This window comes from Magallana gigas, chromosome 3, assembly GCF_963853765.1.
Source record: "Magallana gigas chromosome 3, xbMagGiga1.1, whole genome shotgun sequence".
Lineage (NCBI taxonomy): Eukaryota > Metazoa > Mollusca > Bivalvia > Ostreida > Ostreidae > Magallana > Magallana gigas.
Genome location: NC_088855.1, coordinates 57,472,098 through 57,494,685, shown reverse-complemented (window position 1 = coordinate 57,494,685; position 22,588 = coordinate 57,472,098). Strand labels below are relative to the sequence as shown.

The 22,588-nt window shown below is 37.0% G+C and overlaps 1 protein-coding gene across 8 annotated transcripts in view; it reads right to left on the bottom strand.

Moving 5' to 3' along the window:
- Window positions 1–22,588, bottom strand: part of LOC105321511 (protein retinal degeneration B) — a 30,002-nt gene that overhangs the window by 4,825 nt on the left and 2,589 nt on the right. Inside the window, exons 1-17 of one of the 8 annotated variants that reach the window (XM_011419798.4) lie at window positions 22,305–22,323; window positions 22,097–22,206; window positions 17,816–18,136; window positions 13,640–13,772; window positions 11,224–11,427; window positions 10,362–10,607; window positions 9,660–10,013; window positions 7,223–7,318; window positions 6,746–6,814; window positions 6,146–6,160; window positions 4,588–4,680; window positions 4,029–4,154; window positions 3,737–3,917; window positions 2,370–2,577; window positions 1,260–1,920; window positions 926–1,069; window positions 378–526 (exon numbers count right to left, since the gene is read on the bottom strand). In XM_011419798.4, the coding sequence (XP_011418100.3) occupies window positions 378–526; window positions 926–1,069; window positions 1,260–1,920; window positions 2,370–2,577; window positions 3,737–3,917; window positions 4,029–4,154; window positions 4,588–4,680; window positions 6,146–6,160; window positions 6,746–6,814; window positions 7,223–7,318; window positions 9,660–10,013; window positions 10,362–10,607; window positions 11,224–11,427; window positions 13,640–13,772; window positions 17,816–17,893 (2,757 nt within the window). In that variant the 5' untranslated portion in view covers window positions 17,894–18,136; window positions 22,097–22,206; window positions 22,305–22,323. Of the gene's footprint in view, window positions 1–377; window positions 527–925; window positions 1,070–1,259; window positions 1,921–2,369; window positions 2,578–3,736; window positions 3,918–4,028; window positions 4,155–4,587; window positions 4,681–6,145; window positions 6,161–6,745; window positions 6,815–7,222; window positions 7,319–9,659; window positions 10,014–10,361; window positions 10,608–11,223; window positions 11,428–11,741; window positions 11,746–12,203; window positions 12,214–13,639; window positions 13,773–17,527; window positions 17,680–17,815; window positions 18,137–22,096; window positions 22,207–22,304; window positions 22,441–22,588 lie in introns of those variants that run through there. The other 7 variants (XM_011419799.4, XM_034481244.2, XM_034481247.2 and 4 more) reach the window with 7 other exon arrangements.

Here is a 22,588-nt window from a genome sequence, read left to right as displayed (position 1 = left end):
AAACCTGACGTCAAAATACTCTGTGAATGACATCATAATGCTCATTGACAAGGAGATATATTTCGTACTGACTGTGTATGGAATATACATGGTCTCCACATGACTACTGTTAGCCAATGATTTTCTTACAAATTAGCAGGAGGCAAGATATTACTGTATACAGAGTAATTTTTGCACCATTCTAACTCAATGGAAAAATTTAAATTAGGCTATTTGAAAACAGAAAATTATGTATTGGTCTAAATTTATAAGAGATTAAATGGGTTTTTCAATATTAATGCCACAGGACAGAAGAAACACAAGATAGATGTTCATAGAAACTGTTCATAGTAAGTCTGCAGACATGACGTAATCAACAGGAACCAATCAGTTCTCACCTGTCGTAGGATAAAGGAAGTGACATCACTGGACTCCCAGAAGCTCGCGTGGAACAGGTGAGGGAGAGCAGAGACCGGGAAGGAGTGGAGGATCTCGGGACAGTACAGGACGAAGTCCAGCCGCTTGTTACCCCACCACCTGCTGGTCACTGTCAAAGCGACGTCACAGAATCAGTTACAAGGCATCAGTAACAAGGCATCAGTACCTTGCCACTGTCAAAGCATGGACACAGAATCAGTTACAAGGCATCAGTAACATCTATCTAAACTAAACAACATGACTTAGTCGCATAGCAACTAGAGAGTGTATATGAACAGTATAACTTGTATTAGAGATCAGAAATAATTTCAGGTTTGTTAAAAGATGTGTAATGTACACATGTACAATTTTTTCACTTGAAGTACAATGTATTTGTATTTTAAAATGCTCAAAACATGTAAGATTATCTGTAACAACCAATGAGATATTTGACAAAATGGCCAATGTGAGGGTAATGTGAAGGTCATGAGATCACTGACCCAGTGGTCAGTGAGGGGAGGGTACTGACCGCCAGTGATAAAGGACACAGCGGACTCTCCTAGGCCTGACATCTGGGAGATATTGCTGGTGATGCTTCCCTGTCTCTGGAGGAAGGGACCGGAGGAGTAGCGTCGGTTAGTGAACAGATTCAAGTTACTCTGTACTGTCTCAACTGTAGACACAAAAATACAGTGATAAATAATACCCACTAGACTAAGTACAACTGATGTAGTATAAGCCCGTTCCTGATCATATTACATTCAATGTTGACAGACTCAAAGAGTTTTACAGAGGTTCTCTTCTGTGTCATACTGAACACTAATCAAAAACCCCATACTTGTTTGATCCTATCTTATACTAACCTACATGGATGGGTTCTCCATCTCCGAGAGGAAACTTGTTGTACCTGGAGATTTTGACAGGTGGGATATGTTTGAAAGACTCGTGGACGAGAGGCTCTAGCCGGACCGCTGCAGGGTCACTGGAGTGGAACAGATTGTACACCTGATTGCACATGGGACTTTGGGGCGGGGAATCATCCCCCGATGTCATTCTCCTGTAGGCCAACACCAGCCCTAGGGGAGCCCCCAGCATAAAGAACTCTGACACCTCAAAGTCCAGCTTCATACACGGCCCATCATAGTTACTGCCGGTGCTGGTGCGTCTGATGTGTTCCGGGGGCTCATTGACGTTCAGATACGTCGTCGCAGAGTGTCTCTGACCTGAGTTCTGACGTCTAAGCTTGTTGTCTGTCGCTGACGAGACATCACTTTTACTGAACTGTTTGTCTGCCGTGTTACATGCGCAGTCTCTGATATTACAACACTTGGAGAGATCGGGATCACTCAGACTCATGGCGTGACTCGACTCGGAGGTCTTGGAGGCCCAGCTCCTTGGGTTTCCCTCCATGTTCAGACTACTGTTGCTGTCGTAGGTACTCAGTCCCCGGCCACAGTTAAGGCTGGCCGATGTCAGGGCGTCGTAAGCCATGATGGATGCTGTGGAGTCCGCCAACAGACACACCTATAACAGGTACACAGAGTTTTCTTGGTTCACGTAAAGTAAACCTTACTGTATTAAGCTACATGTATATCTTCTACCGCCTTCTGATTACATATGAATTTTTACAGTCATTTATAATTCATTGAACTGTGATGACTTTTAAATTGATATTTATACATAAATGTTGAAAGGATAATTAGGATTCCTTGAATAGAAATCGGATTAATCAATATACAAGAAGATAATTCATGTACATGGGTTAAAAAGAATCTCTCATGATATTTGTTGAAGTATGATTTTTATCAAATGAGTTGTGTTGTCTTTGTAATATGTCTTCTCCTTTCTTAAAGCTATAAAGTGTGAATTAGGCACTACATGTAAGTAAATCGGACTATACCTGTCCAATAAAGCCCTTGCCCTCTCCCAAGGTCAGGAAGTATGAATAGGGCACTAAGTAAATCAGACTGTACCTGTCCAGTAAAGCCCTTGCCCTCTCCAGAGGTCAAGAAGTCCTGGTACACTAGGTTAGCTTTGGCCACCATCTTGTTAACACCCTCATGGTACTCAGGGTTTGAGGAAGCAAACAATGCAATGGCCCCAAGGGGAACAAAGTCCTGGGTCCAGAGAGAGGCTTCCTGGGACTTTGGTGTCTGGGGGTCCAGTCCATAGGGACTCAGGCTGTAAACAAAAAGTGTAAACAAGTCATTCCCTGAGGGAAACCATCATACACCGGACAATGTTATACACTGTATACTTAAGGACATTATTTCTAATGCATTTCTTTGTTTTTGTATGTGAAAGTATACCTTTTCAAGAAAGATGTCCTTGATGAATATTTTCATACCAATTTAAAAAAAAAACATGTAAAAGTGAGATATATGCATTGAACATAGGAAAGTGTGGTTATTCCAAAAAACTTATCATGCAGTGTAAAATACAGGTATATTCTTTATTCAGTAAAATTCCTTCATTTAAAATTCAGTACTTCACTTCCTAATGATAATATCAACATTTTAAAAAAAAAATTGTAGGCATTTTTTGTACAATTTTTAATTGTCACATTTCCTTGATCAAAAGATTTACACCCTATCTTTATACACTTCTTGTCAAACCTGATCTACAGATAAAACTTCTACTAACTAGAGCTAAATATAGACATCTAGCATTATCTTCCTTGATTAGGAGATTTTCAGAAGGTGTATCTAAGTTATTATTGTGGCGACGAAAGATTTTTAAATTTGTAACTTTCAGAAAATATTTTAGCAGTGCTTAAAAGTTTATTTTTAAATAAGAAAAGACCTCATTTAACATAGAAACATTTTGACTAAAGATTCCAAATTGTTTATTAACAAAAGAATTATTTTGAACCATATTGTATATTCAAAATCATGATCTTCACTTTATAACTTATAACTATAACTTATTAAACATACCAGATAAATGTTAACTTGGTTAAAAATTGTCAAGATGCTTTGAGATATAGTGTAAGTTATGTGAGGTCATTGTTGGTCTTCAATTGAACAAAGTGGGTTTATTACTTAAACTGTCTACAGAAATATGTTTGGTTGTTGAAGTCCTTCGAGGTTCGGCTTTGCCTCACTGTCAAATAACTTGATAAACCCAAAATATTTTCATAGACAGTCAGTATCAAACCTAATAAATAATATAAGGCAGCATATTTCATGTTGAGAGGAATTTCTCCAGAGGTGTGTTCAACAGAGCGAGCGTTTGCGAGCGCTCATTAAAATTTGTGTTGGAGGTATATGGAATTTTGGTGAGCGCTCATTCTGTTGAACACACTTCTGGCTTACTACCTAGACCTAATCAAATGCCTTACCTGGCGAGGAGGTTGACTGTCTCTGTGCAGATCTGGGGACAGGAGACAAGTCTGAAGGCGATGTGATTTAGTGCCCCCGGGTAGTGGGTCCTCATCACATGCTCAAACGTCATCTTAAACGTGCTGAAGTCACTTCTCTTGGAAGCTTGGACATGGTCGATGTGCATGTCAAGCAAGTTTCCTAAAGAAATAGAAGCATATCAAGACTTCATTTTATTTGCTGACTTACGGGGCATTGTATCAGACTTATATGTGAAGTCCTAAACAAAGAGGGGTAATCTCAGAGGATTACCTCCATGTAGAACCAGGAACAGGATGTTGGTCTTACATCCGGCGGACGGTGGGGGGGAGGAGTCCTTACTCTGCTCCGTGTACAGATGTTGTCGGATTTGTTCCACCTTCTTTCCAAGAGATGTATCTATCATAAAAGTACAGATTGAGGGATAAACTCTCTCAATTCATTTTTATTGACTTTTAAATGCACAAATTATGAGTTTATCTATTTTCATTGTATGATAAAATCTTCAAATAAACATCCTCCATCAGATATTAGCTATTAATTTCAACAACCACTGTTTTCTCAATGGACCAAACAAATATCAAAACTCCATTAAGCAAATTGCTAACCTTATAGAATCATTATTATTACAATATTGCATACTGAATTTATTTTCATTATTCATCTCTTTAATTGATTTTGTAAAGTGTTGTTATCAGTGTTCCCATGTATCCCCTAGTTTATCCCAGGAAATCATTAAAAAAACAAGAAATGTTTTAGAATCATATAAGCCCCTCTCCACATGCTGTAATATTGAGAGGGGCCCAGAGAGCAGTGATCTCCCCTGACTGACCTATGTGATCCTCCGAGGTCACTGACCGTGCGTCTGCATACTCGTCCCCACTGATCATCCCCTCGGTCCTGGAATCAGCTCTATCCTCCTCATCTGTAAAACCAAGGCATGATTAGAATTGATCTGATACGCTGTCAAAAACTTGATCAGTTTCAGAGGATCAAGTGCAGAGAACATAAAATCTATTGACCAATGCAAGAAACAGATACTGCATGATAAAAAGTTTTTCTCTTCTTCATGTCAGATGAGTACAATCAATTACAATATATGTGTAAGATACAACACAACACAGATACACTTTGAACATATAACACATAATGGCCTTCACAAGGACAAACAGTGATATCAATTTCCTTTTCCTTAAAAAATATCAATCAATCAATATCAATAAAAATCAATCAATCATGACAATCCAATTACCAACTTGTGATGCTCAATAACAAACATCAAGTGAATTCAACCTACAAATCAAAAACACAATCACACTACTTGCAAAAGTTAAGGAAATTCAAACTTATATAGAAGTTTTTTTGATTACTTTTATATTATACTTAGGAATAACTGGTTTTATTTTTTGCTAAGAAGGTTAATTTCTGTTTTATAATTCTAAATATATTTTTTGCAATTGTATAACTCTCAAAAGAGGACTAAGTTTTTAAATGTATTTTTAAATACCGGGTAATTAAACAAAATTTTGTGCAATTTATATTTCTGCAGATGCGATGCTACAAAAGCATCCTACAAAAAAATCAGCTAAATACAAAATATTGTCTACCATCCTGTAAAACCTAGAGAGATACAAAATTACTACATAGTTAAATAAATTTATCTATATTTAATTTTGAGTAAAGAGTTTAAAGGAATTTGAGCTCCCATAATATACACTGTACTGTGTATGTACAGCTACTGCGGGAAGTTTCCATTGAACCAAATAGAGGACCTCTGATGAGGTTGATACATCTTGATTTAAAAACCTCTGATAAATAAAAACCTTCATGTATTTACTGAGGCTTAAGGCTGAAGTGAATACCACTTAACAGAAATAATAACAGTGTCAACTGATTTTATGTCAACAATTGTTCTAATTAAGAGATGAATGTCTGCCAAGTGCATGAAAAAGCTTTCAGTTTACAAGTACTTTTCAGTGACATGGATGACGCTATCAAACAAAAACATATTTTGTGCATTTGGTTATTCTTAATTTCACATTAGGGTCGACTCAATAATAAATGAAAGATTTATTGTACAACCATTTGCTTGAATACAACATGGCATCATCAGTAATGCTGGATCAACTGTCAGCTAATCATAAGGCTGGATCAACTGTCAGTCAATCATAATGCTCAATCAACTGTCAGCTAATCATAATGCTCGATCAACTGTCAGCTAATCATAATGCTCTATCAAAACTGTCAGCCAATCAGGAAAGAGAATTATACAGCTAGTTATTGGCTATTGTCATTTGTTGAGAGGGAGTTAATGCATTGCAAGGTTTTTGTTAATGATACAGGTAAAATGGAAATTCTAGAAAGATTCATAAACATTATAAAACACAAACCTCTACTTCCAATGCCTAAAATAAAATGTAGAAATACCCATATCAACTATCAAATCAGATTCCAGGCCATGCATCTTGACTTTATTTTATTTAGAAAAAATTATTACTGATTTTCATAATTTTGTTCAATAAAGAGAGCATGAAAAAAAGTTCATTGCAAAAAGCACCTGCTCCAACCCCCCCAACCAACCCCCCCCCAAAACCAACCCCCCTCCCCCCAAAAAAATCCCACCCAAACCACCCCCACTTCATCAACCTTTGTGTCAAATAATTAATACAAGCAACAGAACCAGCACAGAGCTGAATCATGTCTTATTCATTTCATACAGAGAATTAATTAATCAGTTTTTACCATAATTTTTAAACAGATAAATAAAACCCTACAAGGGCAATGTCGCTAAAATACATGAATGTTTTGAAAATTTGATTATATGTTTAAAATCAAGATAAAAAAGTCAAGTTCTTTACTAATAAGGTATCTACTAATTTATTATTTATTATTATTGACAAAGCTATGATCCCTGTTAGTTGTACATTGTACTGGCAGATTAAGCAGTCTCCTCTACAAGCCAATCAGTGCACTCTAGCGGACCAACTCACCTGAGCTCGACGGACCCTGCGATCCCTCATCTGACCAGAATGTGCTCTCATCGCACGGCGTCATGTGGCCTGTTAGAAATAGTGACAGAGAAAGCTAACGAAGGAGAGATGAACCGCTTAAAGGACACATGCACCCAAGCTTGACCTCAAGGCGGCTATAGGGTTACTGAACAACAAGTTACTGATCAAGAACATGTAGCATTCTTTACTAAAAAATAATGCATACCAGCAAAGGAAAAAATACCAAACAATACCAGGAGAAGTATTTCTTTTGAGTAAAGTTTTCCAGGTTATTGAATGCAAGCACTGATATCTTAATGATATAAATTTACAATAGGATAATACAGGCAACAAAATACATAATATGGACAAAGGAGCAACATAAACAAAGAGCTGACTTTAAATAAAAATAAGCCAAGAGAATGAACCTTGTTATCATGGGGTGGGAGGAGTGTCGTGTCCGCCGCCCAAACTCACCTTTAGCATCGAAGAACTCCTCCTCGTCTGAGCTCGATTCTTGGAGCTGTTCCAAACTCTCAAACATGCGGGAGGTGGAAACATCGTGGAAAGATCCTGGAAAAAGATATCATTATGAATGAATGAAAGGGAGTCTGATAAGACATGGATAGGAGATTCTTAGGACCTGTATGTGATATAATAATTTATAAATTGATATAGAACCCTTAAAATAATGAGATAAACATTATTTGTTTTAACTCACACCCATTCCGTAACACTATACTGGCACTGTACCAGTTATCGGCTAAAATTTTATGTTTTCTTTTCGTATTTCCTTATTTCTTGATGTTTTTGGATAACACTTGACATACTTTAAATGGTGAACTCCTTATTTATCCATCTGTTAGATTATATCATTATTTAGAACCCAAAAGCATATCGTTTTGTGATTTTTAGCATGCCCCGAATTTGTCAAGTTTTCACGATTACTGTACCAGTTATCAGCTTCGTGATAATAACATAGTAAAATTCCTGTACATTTTTTGATTTTATACTTTGCAAAATGTAATTTGAAAGATGTCTCTTGTGGGGTCAGACTAAAGGTCGTAGGGGTTATGATACATAAACAAACCTCTTAAAATTATTCTTTTGTTATTATAGGGTAATACACAAAATCGTAGACTATTCAATACATATTTGTGCAATCAGGCGTTCAACTGCGCTATGAATCTCTCGGAATTTAGTGAACTCCCTTTGTTTATGCATGTTATATGTATTGATATAATATGTCAAATCAAAGAACGGATATAATAACGTATCACAAAGAGGTAATATTCTATTTTTAACTTATTACGTCACATCCCCCACTGCTGAAAGTGCAAAGATGTAAATCAGCGGTAAACAATGATCCTTTAAGCTCATGTTTAAAACATATTAAAGAAAGTTTTCAAGCAAACTTACTTTTCTTCATTCAAAACAGACGACTGAATAAAAAAAAATCTCGGATAATTGCGTGCTATTAACCCGAACTCTCAGTTTAGCCGATAACTGGTACAGTACACATCTACAGGATGCTGTTCTCATGTTTGTTATGAATTCTGTATGTTAAAGCAATGTCATCAAGATAAAAAAAACTTGAAGACTCCCCTAATCTAGTTTTATCTACTGATTTTTTTTTTTAAATCATTACACACTTCAAATCTATTTCCCCTAAATTTGATTTCACTGAGGAAAACACACTTCTGTAAAAATCGTATTCTCTTTTTTTTTTTTTACTCTGAATCATACTAATATTAATTTAAAATATTTCCCAAGTGTACCCAGGCCCCTTACTACACCGTACCTAAGCAGACTTTATATCTTTATAACTGTAGTAATATAAAAAACTTTAATCCACTCATCATTACAATCTACACCAACAGATCATTTTTTCCTCATCTGACACCCTTTTAAACAAAATGCTGTGTAGTTAAACCTAAAATTGACTTCCCTGAATGAGAGTTGAGTAATTGTCTTAGTAGACCAGCTAGTGTGACTGGCCACAGATAGAACCCTACCATTATCTACTTCCTGTCAGACATTTCCTGCTCTGTCTGACCGCCCACGCTCGTTTTATCCAGCCACTAGACAACAGAATCTGTAGATCTGTTTCCATTTGACCATGCTGCCTTAGGCTTGTTTAGAGAGTATAGTACTTCAGATTTATTTCCCTTTGACCAGGCATCCCCCCTTCCCATTTTCCTCAAGATTACAGAAAATCAATGCCATGTTAACTTAGGTTTGCTTGAGCTCCGCTCAATGTAATTGTATCTTAAGTTGTGGGAGATATTAGTTTTATTGAGAAAGAAAAAAATCAATACACTTGGCCAAATTCTTGTAATAATATTTCTGCAGATTTCTCACATTTCTGGCCCCAAAAGAGATAAAGGCATGTATACAGTTTGGCAAGTGAAAGAACAACCGAAGATAAAATCTGATAGCTCTTAATCATATATTCCATGTAAATTCATCTGAGAATTTTGATGTGATGAACTGCAGTATTTACTTCTACACTAATGGTACCAAGCACTATACCCTCATTGCCCGTACATGGCCTTCTTTTCATACACATTCTGCTTTTCATTGTTCATGTTTTTTAATCTTTGCGTAGTTCTCATTAGCTAACAGTAATTCTGATTAATAAAACAAGATTGTGCTTTTCACATTTCGTTAACTTCTTGCTAATAATTTGTGACAACTTTAAAAAAAATATATTAAGAGCTGAGTATGAAAAAAAAGCATTGGCAAAAAATTAGAACCTAAATGATTCGAATCTACATAAAAATTTGGCAATGGACAGCTGAACATATCCAACAAATACACCAGACACATTTACATGCATAGGAAGAAGATGCTGGTGTTATTCTAAAAACATCTTTTTTCTCTCTCTAACCTCAGAAACCAGTGAGTTACTAACCATGTCCAATCCTGTGTTTAGTTGAGCCACTGAGCGAGCGTTTGTGTAGGGCCTCCGACGACATCTTCCTTCCAGTGGGTGTGATTTTCCCCGATGCTTCGTGTTCCGGTGTCTGTTTCTTAATGGCTGCTGCCTGATCAAAGGACGTAGAGATTGGAATTTTGGGCGTACTTTGAGTATCCTCACCATTATCATCTCCCTCTTCTTCATTCATTGACACCATTTTCATCTTCTCAGCCAGTGCGAGCTGAGTTTCTCTTTCGAGTCGTCGAATGTCGCTGAGTTGGAGGCCGTAGTACTCATCCTGCCAGCACCAGGCCTGTCTGTGAGCACGAAGCATCGTCTTCCTCAAACCTGTGGGAGGAGAATTGTACACATCAAATCAAGACATTCTAATTTATAGTTACAAATTAAACAGATTCTCTTTCGTTAAATTAAAATTTCTCTTTCTTGCATCAAAAGATGATACATGTTTTGATAATTTCATTTATGTCATACTCTGTACAAATTGATGAACAATTGTTTACTTTAAAGCGATGGCAGCAAAAACAATAATTATAAGTCTTTTTTAAACATATACAAATTTCTATAATAGTTGTTGATTATGTACAGGTTGTTCCTTTCTCTGAACATTCGATGCCTGACAAAACTTAAATATGAATTAACACACACAGACCTATGTGATGTTTGAACCTCTCTTACCTATATCATGTATGAACCTCTCGATCTTGTTCTGCATGCCCCAGTACTTGAACTCGACCCGACAAAGTTTGTACGCCGTCATCACACACTTCTTTTTGGCCGGGATCTTTGAGTCGCGGGCGTACTCGGCCAGCCAGTTTTCCATCAGCGGGCCGCGCCCGGTCTTCTCCGACCGGAACAGCTTGGGGTCCTCCTCTTTCTTGTAGTCCCCACTGGAGATAGGATCCTTTACAATGTCCAAGTAATCTGCAAATGATTACCATACAAATTATATGTAGTACTCAGGGAGGAAGCAATTGTCTACCAAGCTATCCCTTACAGAAAGAGTCTCGCCAAAACACATCAAACAAATTGTTTGACTTATTTCCAGGCTGATAATACTAAATCCTACCTTCCTAAATATATTTCATAGAATTGGGGAAAAAAATAAAAAAGCTGAAAGAACACATCAATATCTTATCATTGACATTTTTTACAATAAAGCACGACTTATCAAAATCTAGATGAAGTCAGTAAAAGAGATTTTGGTACAAATTAACACTAAAAAAAATAAATACTTTTGAAATAAATTATGACCAATACAAATAACTTCGGGAATAAAGTACTTGTGCAAATGCCAAAAGAAACTACTGTAAACATACTACATTTGGCTGTGTATTCTATTTAGCGCTTTTGGCGGAATGCAGCTTCTGCTAAATCAAGTATATTGCTATATGCCATGCTTATATGTATAAATAAATAGTCACATTGAGGAATAAGCTAATTCAAATTCACGCCAACTTTTTCAAAAAACTAATTTCCGTTATATATCGTACACGCCAAATATAATAAGTTTACAGTCATTGATTGCTCTCAGACTTACCTACGACCCTGTTTTTGAGTTCAGATGAGGTCAGGTTGAATACATTATCCTGTTCCCCTGCATCATTCAAGTACCGTGTTTCTATCTCCAGGTAAAGCTTCTCCACAAAGGGGCACCTGTAGCGAGTCTTTGTGTAGGGGTAGGCATTCCAAGCCTCCTCCTCCACTCGCAGGGCAGACTTGGGCAGAATGGCACGAAACCAACCTACAGATCAGATCTGTTATGTTCATCAAAGACGTAATTGTATGAATTTAAAGAAGCATTCAGCAGAGAGTCAAGATAAAAGTTGAAATGTTTAATACTCTTAACTCATATGCCACACATAATAAACTCTTTTAAATTAAATGTAAATAAAAGAGTCAAAATTATATATTATAAAAAGAAGCTAACATGTAGACAGTTGACAGGATTTGATACACCCCTAACATCAGACACTCTGGAATGCTGCCACCAATTCTACTGTCAATGTGACAATAAGGTCAATAAGGTGTCTCACTGACGGTGACAGAGATGTGTACCTGGTAGGTGACTGCCACCCATTCTACTGTCCAATGTGACAATAAGGTGTCTCACTGACAGTGACAGAGATGTGTACCTGGTAGGTGACTGCCACCCATTCTACTGTCCAATGTGACAATAAGGTGTCTCACTGTCAGTGACAGAGATGTGTATCTGGTAGGTGACTGCCACCCATTCTACTGTCCAATGTGACAAAAAGGTGTCTTACTGTCGGTGACAGAGATGTGTACCTGGTAGGTGACTGCCACCCATTCTACTGTCCAATGTGACAATAAGGTGTCTTACTGTCAGAGACAGAGATGTGTACCTGGTAGGTGACTGCCACCCATTCTACTGTTCAATGTGACAATAAGGTGTCTCACTGTCAGAGACAGAGATGTGTACCTGGTAGGTGACTGCCACCCATTCTACTGTTCAATTTGACAATAAGGTGTCTCACTGTCAGTGACAGAGATGTGTACCTGGTAGGTGGCTGCCACTCATTCTACTGTCCAATGTAACAGTAAGGTGTCTCACTGACGGTGACAATGACAGAGAATGTTGCCATCCATTTTACTGTCCAATGTGATAATAAGGTGTCTCACTGACAGTGACAGAGATGTGTACCTGGTAGGTGACTGCCACCCATTCTACTGTCCAATGTGACAATAAGATGTCTCACTGTCAGTGACAGAGATGTGTACCTGGTAGGTGGCTGCCACCCATTCTACTGTCCAATGTGACAATAAGGTGTCTCACTGACGGTGACAGAGATGTGTACCTGGTAGGTGACTGCCACCTATTCTACTGTCCAATGTGACAATAAGGTGTTTCACTGACGGTGACAATGACAGAGAATGTTGCCATCCATTTTACTGTCCAATGTGACAATAAGGTGTCTTACTGACAGTGGCGATGACAGAGAATACTGCCACCCATTCTTACTGTCCATTGTGACATTAAGGTGTCTCACTGACAGTGACAGAGATGTGTACCTGGTAGGTGACTGCCACCCATTCTACTGTCCAGTGTGACAATAAGGTGTCTCACTGTCAGTGACAGAGATGTGTACCTGGTAGGTGACTGCCACCCATTCTACTGTCCAATGTGACAATAAGGTGTCTTACTGTCGGTGACAGAGATGTGTACCTGGTAGGTGACTGCCACCCATTCTACTGTCCAACGTGACAATAAGGTGTCTCACTGTCAGTGACAGAGATGTGTACCTGGTAGGTGACTGCCACCCATTCTACTGTTCAATGTGACAATAAGGTGTCTCACTGTCAGAGACAGAGATGTGTACCTGGTAGGTGACTGCCACTCATTCTACTGTTCAATGTGACAATAAGGTGTCTCACTGTCAGTGACATAGATGTGTACCTGGTAGGTGGCTGCCACTCATTCTACTGTCCAATGTAACAGTAAGGTGTCTCACTGACGGTGACAATGACAGAGAATGTTGCCATCCATTTTACTGTCCAATGTGATGATAAGGTGTCTCACTGACAGTGACAGAGATGTGTACCTGGTAGGTGACTGCCACCCATTCTACTGTCCAATGTGACAATAAGATGTCTCACTGTCAGTGACAGAGATGTGTACCTGGTAGGTGGCTGCCACCCATTCTACTGTCCAATGTGACAATAAGGTGTCTCACTGACGGTGACAGAGATGTGTACCTGGTAGGTGACTGCCACCTATTCTACTGTCCAATGTGACAATAAGGTGTTTCACTGACGGTGACAATGACAGAGAATGTTGCCCTCCATTTTACTGTCCAATGTGACAATAAGGTGTCTTACTGACAGTGGCAATGACAGAGAATACTGCCACCCATTCTTACTGTCCATTGTGACATTAAGGTGTCTCACTGACAGTAAGGTGTCCCACTGACAGTGACAGTGACAGAGATGCATACCTGGTAGGTGGCTGCCCACATGGTAGATCTTGTAGGTGTACTGTCCCTTCCCCCCGGGGCCATCTTCATACGGCTCGTTCTCAATAATCTCCACCCCGCTCCCCTCTCCATGGCTCTCCTCTCGACTCTTCCTCTGGAACACCAAAGATGTGAAATGTAGTAATCAACGAGTCAAAAATTGACAGCACACAAAACACTTAAAACATGGACCATATATAACATACCTGAATAACAGTGTTAGGAAAATAGCACAACATGAAATAAGCTCACAGCCTGTCATATTATTATATGTGCATACCATTTCACAAATTCAATTACATACAGTCAAACTTTGTTATCTCGAACTAAATGGGACTGACTGTTTAAAAACTTCAAAATATTGGAGCAATCGAAGGTAAAATACTTAAAGCAATATGAGCTGCAATTTTCATGAAGATTTTTTTTTTTCCAAAAGGTTTTTTTTACCAAAATGACAAAAATATCATGGTTTTTAAATTTCTTTTAGTCAATTTTTTGTGGAAAAGACTGCTAAGAAGCCTTAATTGGAGCAAAATTTAATTATTGTCATCCTGTACAAAAATTGATTTGCTATATGTTCCTTAGAAGAGAAATCTTTCCTCTGAGAAAAATTAATGAATTTTTCAAACCTTATTTATCATAAAAGTTTAATTTATATGCAGACTTATCATACTAGCAGGTTTTTGCAGCAAAATAAAAATCTAAAAAATACAGCTCATATTGCTTTAAGCAGTAAGTGTTTGGGACTTACAAAATTTAATCACTTTGACATATCAATTTTATTTGAGATATCAGTGTTTGACATATCGAGGTTCAACTGTATCTATCAATATGCTTAAGCACTGTTGTATTTAACTAATAGAATGAAGTCACGTATAGTACACAAGACAACTGTTTTCTGACATTCACAGATACACAGCCCTGTGTTTTATCTTATATATGTGACTAAGAGTGTTGGCAGACGAGAAAACTTCATCCAGAATTTTCTTTTGATGTGGAGTTTTATCTGACACAGCAACCAGTACAATTGATAAGAAATTCAAAACACAACCCACCAACTTTTAGGTTAAAACACCGCCTGGGATGTTACATGTAACCCACTAACAGACGCACAGCGCCAGGAATCCGTACACTTCAGATTGTATCATTGACGGACTGACAGACGGACGGACATGCTTACAAACATGTCATCTCTCTATTCTACAGTAAGCATTGCCCTCTGGTACCTCATTCCCAACTAATCAACGAAGACTTTAAGTAAGCGAAGTTGAAAAAAAAGATTAACTGTAATCAACTGTTCACGGATTCCATTAAGTCGTCTGCTTAAGGGGGAGAAACATTCAGCCGTAGAAAATGATGCTGTGTGATCTATCATTTTTGCCACACTTTGGGATGATAATTGGAGCTGCCATCATTTCGGATCTGGTGATGTGGATTACAGAAGAGGGGAAATTCTTCAACTTCTTTCCTCATAAACTTAGCACATTATCTTCTTTACAAACTTGTCGGGGCCCATTATATACCCCTGATTGCTCTATATATCTACTTCAGTCGGTATCTTTATGTCTGTTATTACATGGCATTCATGGATAAAATACTTGCATATTTAAACAATGAATAAAAAAACTTATGTCTGCTTAATGTTTTCATAAAGTTTAATATTATTGAGTACGAGAAGAAAGTCTTCCTTGTTCTAAATATACCCGCTGATATGTAGCATGTCTTCTTCAAACTTCTATTCTAATAGCTTAAAATCTTTGAGTATGATTCAATTCTTAAAGCAATTGATTTTGAAAATGGACTGGACAATAATAAGTTGAATTTAAATTACCTGTACTACTGTAAAAGCTGCCAACAGATTAATCTTTTTAAACATTCAGGAAAAAAAATTTTTTTATGCATATCTTTGGATATATGATGATTAGTTATTTAATGTTAAAAAAAAAATTCAATGCATTTCCATTCAACTAAATTTAATTTTAAGGGCTTTCCAAAACTTCTTGAGGGATTATGTCAATGGTGAGTAGCTGAACGGACAGTGAACTGATCTATTTAAGTGTCAGGTACAAAAATATTGACATTCACCCATAACAATAAGGAGATTCAGATTCATGACAATCTGTGTGTAAATGGTATCTTAAGGTTCTCCGATCCTCAGCCTCATACTATTTTTTTTCATCATAAAAATGTCAACCTTCAAACATTATACATGAAATAAAATAAAAAGAATTTTTTTGATTTTATCGAAGCATTGTATGAAGCTATTGCAATTTTAGTCACAATGGATACAATGGAAAAAATTTATAAGCTGAGATCAAATAAGGAAAGAAAAAGCAGTTGTACAAGTGCACTGGGGTCTAGAACCCCTTAACCTCTAGATAGTAGGTATTCGTGGAGCCAATAAGCCAAGCAGTTTGTTGAATAGTTGTGTGTAATATTAACACTACAAGACTTATTAAATTTGTCTATATAAAAGGCATGGTACGAATAAAAATATCCGAATAATTTAGAGTTATTGAACATTGCTGAGGATTGGAGATTGTTAATAATGTGTTTATTCTGAAATTTACTGGCAATATCAAGATAACATAAAGGACTATATGCGGTATTATGCATTTTTCGCCCCCCAAATTTAAGTTTTTCAAAGAGCTTTGAAAATAAGATGGCAGATAGTTGAAATTATATTGCAAATAATTGTGTAAAATGTTATCACCACAGAGACATTATAAGGTAGAAATGACGTCATGAAAATTGTATTATTTTGATAAATTGATCTTTTGTAACAAAATAAGGGTGTTTTCCGATAGTTTTTCGACTGGGAAACATCGAGCGCAGGCTTGCTCAAGTACCAATCTTGAGTATGATGTGTATAATCATAGGAAGGAAAACATGTTAAAATCGTACTTGAGCAGACTTGCGCTCAATACTTCTGATTGCAAAATATAAAGGAATAATGACAATATTTTGATTTTTTTTGCAAAATTGCGGGAATTATGTCATTTAGATGACGTCATAGATAAACAGCCAATGAGTAATGATGACTGAAATCAAGATTAAAGTGATAGGCATCCTCAGTACATTTTATTTTTATAGGACACTATTTAAAAAATGGTTAAAATTGGGGGCAGAAATGTAACCATACCAAATATAGTTCTTTGTCTCTTATACACAGAGTACCACTAACAAAAAACTACAACATTATTACGGTAATCATTTAATAATGCCTTAACAGTGTACCTGAACTTTAATAAGTCCAAGTACATTTTAATATTTGCCCTTATGACACCATTGTTGAAGATGTTATCAGGAATTATAGGTGTTTTGTGTTCATTAGAGATAAGAGAGGTTCTCATGACCTTAATTGCCCCCCTTTGGTACATGTATTATGTGTGTCAGTAGTTCAAATATCAGTGGATTGAGTTCCTATATGTTCACTAATCCCCCCCCCCCCCTACAGTCCTTTAACATGTCTCTACTTTTAATTTATTTTTTGTTGTCTATCTCCAACCTTCTCCCAGATAATAAATGTATATGCAGTAAAGCTAAGCTTTTTTATATCCCTTTTATTTAGGTCTCTCTCTCTCTTTTCTCTCTCTCTTGCTTTTTCTCTCTCATCTGCATGGTAGAAATGTGAAATATCCAATATTTTATGTCTATCTATTAGATGTTTATCTCTCTCATCTGTATTCCTCCTGTTTGTTTCTCTAGTTTTCATCTATCTGTGTATCATTCTCAACTGTAACTTACGAAACTGAGTTATCTGGTGTTCCTCCCATCTCTCTATCTATCTGTCCATCATTCTCACCTGTAATTCATATAAGCTGAGCTATTTAGTTTCCTCCCATCTCTCTTTTTCTCCATCATTCTCACCTGTATCATGTAGAGTTGAGCTATCCTGTATTCCTCCCATCTCTCTATCTATCTCTCCATCTCTCTATCATTCTCACCTGTATCGTGTAGAGTTGAGCTATCCTGTATTCCTCCCATCTCTCTATCTATCTCTCTATCATTCTCACCTGTATCATGTAGAGTTGCGCTATCCTGTATTCCTCCCATCTCTCTATCTATCTCTCCATCATTCTCACCTGTATCATGTAGAGTTGAGCTATTCTGTATTCCTCCCATCTCTCTATCTCTCCATCTCTCCATCATTCTCACCTGTATCATGTAGAGTTGAGCTATCCTGTATTCCTCCACACTCATAGGCAGGGAGATCCGGTACTCCTTGATGAGCATTTTGTTAATGAGTTCTGGTTCCTAATTAACGAGTGTCATGTCATTTGGAGGACTGGAGATTCCTGGTGATCACATCACTGCTGCTGGTGGTAGCTGTTCCAAGTACTACTCTGTGAGGGATCACTAATCAATGCTGGTGTAATTAGTACTGTCATATTAATGATGTCGCAGCTCGCCGTTCATTCATCAGCCAGGTGTCTCTCTACTTAAACATCCTTAATTTCTGTCAGCAGTGTTTTCCTTCTAAAATGACCAAAAATGAGAAATTTTATTAGACGCTACAATTAATAAAAGATTCATATAGGTATAAATCATGCAGTTAACTTTGTGAATGAACCTGTGTGTGTAAAAATCAAGACACGCGACCATGTTGTAATGGCTTTGACTAGAAATGAAAACATGACACAATCCCCATTGTATATAAAGTTCAACAAATAGGTAGAGCAGCACAGGTATTTCTACAGACCAGGTGGAATATCTGGAATGGCCCACACTAGGTGTGTTCTTAACAACACAGCACAGTCTATGTAGCAATATTTTCTTTCTATTTGCACACAGCAAAATGTGTGTTCATTTCCTGAGATATTTCTTGTGTGAATGTCCATTATCCAGAGTTTTGTTCTGGATGTCAGAGAATCTCCTGGGACTGATACCACATATTGTCTTCATAAAAAACCCCCAGAGTAAAAGCCCTGAACTGTATCAATGTTCCTACAGAGGATAAGTGAGACTAAAGTGTGCCAACGTTTGTATCCTCCAATAGATAGAGCCTGAGATATATCAATGTTTTTAACATTCAGAGGATAAAGACTGAACTGTACCAATGTATTCTCAGGAGGATAGAGCATACTATCACATGACACACGAATGTACCAAAGGAAAGACGTTTTTGTAAATTTTGTTTTGATATCGAAGATGCATTACATTTTGTATTGATATGTCAACAGTATAGATAAATCCGAGTAATTTACTAAAATATATAAAGAAACATTTATTGGAAAAAAACCTTCTGTATACAAATTTCAAAAAGTGTTCAAAAAGTGTTCAAAAATCTCCAGTTTTTTTTTCAGCTGTGAGAAAAAATTTATTATATATACATTGTCAATGTACTTTACCATATGGCTCTTAATATTGCTATCTAATTTTATGTAACAACCTGTTGCCATAAGATGTATGTCTTGTGCAAATAAAGAATGCAATAAAGTTAAAATGTACCAATGTCTGTATCATCTAGAGGATATATCCTAATATACTGTACTAATGTTTGTATCCTCCAGAGGATAGAACCTAGTAAAATGTACCAATGTTTGTATCATCTAGACGATATATCCTAATATACTGTACTAATGTTTGTATCCTCCAGAGGATAGAACCTAGTAAAATGTACCAATGTCTGTATCATCTAGACGATATATCCTAATATACTGTACTAATGTTTGTATCCTCCAGAGGATAGAACCTAGTAAACTGTACCAATGTTTGTATCCTCCAGAGGATAGAAGCTAGTAAACTGTACCAATGTCTGTATCCTCCAGAGGATAGACTACAGTCGAATACCATTAGATAAATGGGCTAATCCAGGGGACGGGCTTTAGTTCAACCTTTTCATCTACATTACGGTTCAATGATAGTGCTGGTGCTAATGGACTGCTCAACACCTACTCTACAAAAGAGCAGCCCCAGACAGCCTCAAAGATAACCAGGTCTGACAGAAATCAGCAGTCACTCTGGTACTACACATCCCCATACTTATCCTCTTATAACACCAGCATCTAGATCTAAATCAATATCCAAACCATTTTTTTCATAATGTAGGTATCTTAATTCCAAAACAACTGCAATCCCATCGGTATAAACAAGCAGGATTGAGCCTTTTTTGCCCATTTACAGGTAAAAATCAATACCAACAGATCACTGTCACAGTCGTCGCTATTTGTCGCTACCTCAGTAAACCATACAAATAAATAAAGCATTCATAGTTTGGAATCTGTCTATGCTCAAACTGCAATATATACATCATATCTATTCTCAAACCTCTTTATCTCAAAGGAGAAGAGAGGAAAACCTCAGAGATTTCAGGATTTGAAATGTAGAGGTAAAAGAAGCGATAAATAATTGGAACATGCATGTGAACTTACGTTGACATTTTCCATTATATTTGAGAAATAGGATATAGATAAGCTCAACTATAATAAGGAAATTTTAAAGATGATTTTTTGCTGCTAAGTGAACCAGCGTTCCTTTACAAAAGAGCTCAACTCATTTATTAGAACTACTTCCTGTTCATTGAATCATTGCACTGAGTGGTTTTAGAATGCTGCAGCTATTCAAACATCAGAGACCTCAATCACAGGAGATGGAACCAGAACTCACGAGGGACTCCTCCAGGACTCTCAACTACCTGGTGTGTCATTGTTTTGGTTTAATCTTAGGAATGGACAATAAAAATTCCCTGACAACATTAAACCTGGTTAAAACTCTGACAAGGTGCTTCAACAGCTTGATAAATGGGTTGATACTGCACGATAAGTGAGTTTCTGTAAAGCACTAGGTTTGGGTTACACAGTATTTTGCACTTGGTATGAACTGATATATAATTAGCTATTAGGCCACTTTACACTGGCTTTACCCTCTATACTCTGTAGTTAATAACAGTGAGGTCCGGCGGGTGAACCCCATCCTGTAACGGTATATCTGTACACCGGTACATACAATGTACTTGTATATCTATATACATAAAATTAACTAATCAACAAAGCCAGCAGACTGGTATACCTGGCCAAGTTAATTAAAATGATATTCCCACACAACATTACTCGCAGTTATTGTATACATACAAGATATTTCCTTTCCCCACTAAATGTGGAAGACGCTACGGATATCCGGATTCGTTAGTACCTGTCTGTGAATGGTCAGGGAACACAGATCTCCCTGCCGGACTTGTGTAGGTGACACACTTATCAGGTCATATCATGACATTTGTCTCCTCTTTCTTAATGATCACATGTTGTCATGGAGACATATTTACTACCTTAAAAAAATAATCCCTCTTTGTTCATATCATAATTATTAAAAATATCTACTTACTTAAGTTTATGACACTTTTGTTGAGCATAATTTAGGACATGGGTCAGGACAATTCACAAAACAACTATTGATACACAGTACCTGGTATTTTACAATATCAATAAGTAGTATCAATACTAATTGTTTAAAAAATTCAGGAAAAATATACTTAAATTTACTAACTAAATATAATGAACCTGTTGTAAAAGACAGTCATTATCCTTTGATAAACTTATTATTGTAATTAAATTAGCAAATGGAATATGAAATACAGCTCTCTAAAGCTTAGCAAACTTGATAAAAATTGAAAATTTGTAATCATTACTAAAGCATACAATGTTCAACAAACAAAACAATAATAAATTGATGTATGAACGATATAGGAAACAGTATAATGATTAATTAACTGTATGTTTTACCATGTTTACCAGACAGATTAAAAAACATAGCTGAGCTCATTAAACCGTGACAGCAAAACAGTTGAATTTAAGGAAAAAAATCCAAAATCAACATCACGTTCTAGTATTCTGTGGGAAGTGCTTCACAATATAATAACTAAGGAATGTGGTGCAATTTCTGTACATGGTATTATTCTGGCAATGCTTTTATTCTCTGATGTCAGAACAAATAGTACTTATCATGTATTATTGCTACAATAACATTCTGTGGAGGATAAACCTTGCTCTTTCTTTGGCAAGCTGGTGTCTGCTGGAACAGCTGACTACAGGCCAACAAACACAACATACCACCGGCCTAATGGGGCCTAAACGATGCTAAACAGACTCCCAGAGCACGGAACAGTTCCATTGTGATCCAAGACACCTCGTTAAAAAACAAAGCAGCAGACTTCATGTCTATTCTTACTTTTCAACATCCTAAATCAGGGCCACTTAATGTCTAAATCTGTAATCCTCATGTAGAGGTTTGTAATAAGAAATGGCAAGTCTCGCGTAACAACAGGAAACGTTATAGATGCGTGGCGGTGTATGAGGATTCTGGGCCTAATCTGGCTGGTCCACAGTCACATATCTGTGGTTAACTATACTTACATCAGCTAGTACAAGTACTCAGATCAACATCGACCAGACAGGCGAGTATAACACACAAGCACTGATTTACAAATCTTGTACTACTCACCCCTAGCACAGTTAGTAAAAAATATCCTCACTATTCAGTCAAACAGAATCAAATTCAGTCCTATCCCTCGACCTCTGTTGTCTATACATACATCCTCATCCACGTTGAATCTGTTGCAAAGGTGTTCAATTAAAAACAAAAAACATGTGAAAAATGTTCCTTGCTCTTAAAGCAGGTTACAACTCATTAGCATCAGCGAGATATTTACAGATTGAATCAATACTCCACATCTAGCCTCTGTAGCCAGCGACAAGCGAACTCCTACTGCCAGCCTCTATCGATTCCTCCACAGCATAGACAGCCCATACCTTATTAAAAACAATTGCAACAATTCCATTCTGTTTACAAATATAAACTGTGGGGGCGCACAAAACTTGTAAATCAAGCGCTGTTACATTTTGTTGGTACTTGAACATTTGATCCCCTATAGGATAATCTTATTCTTCAATCGTGTGCATCTACATAGCTACATTTCAAAAATAGCATATATTT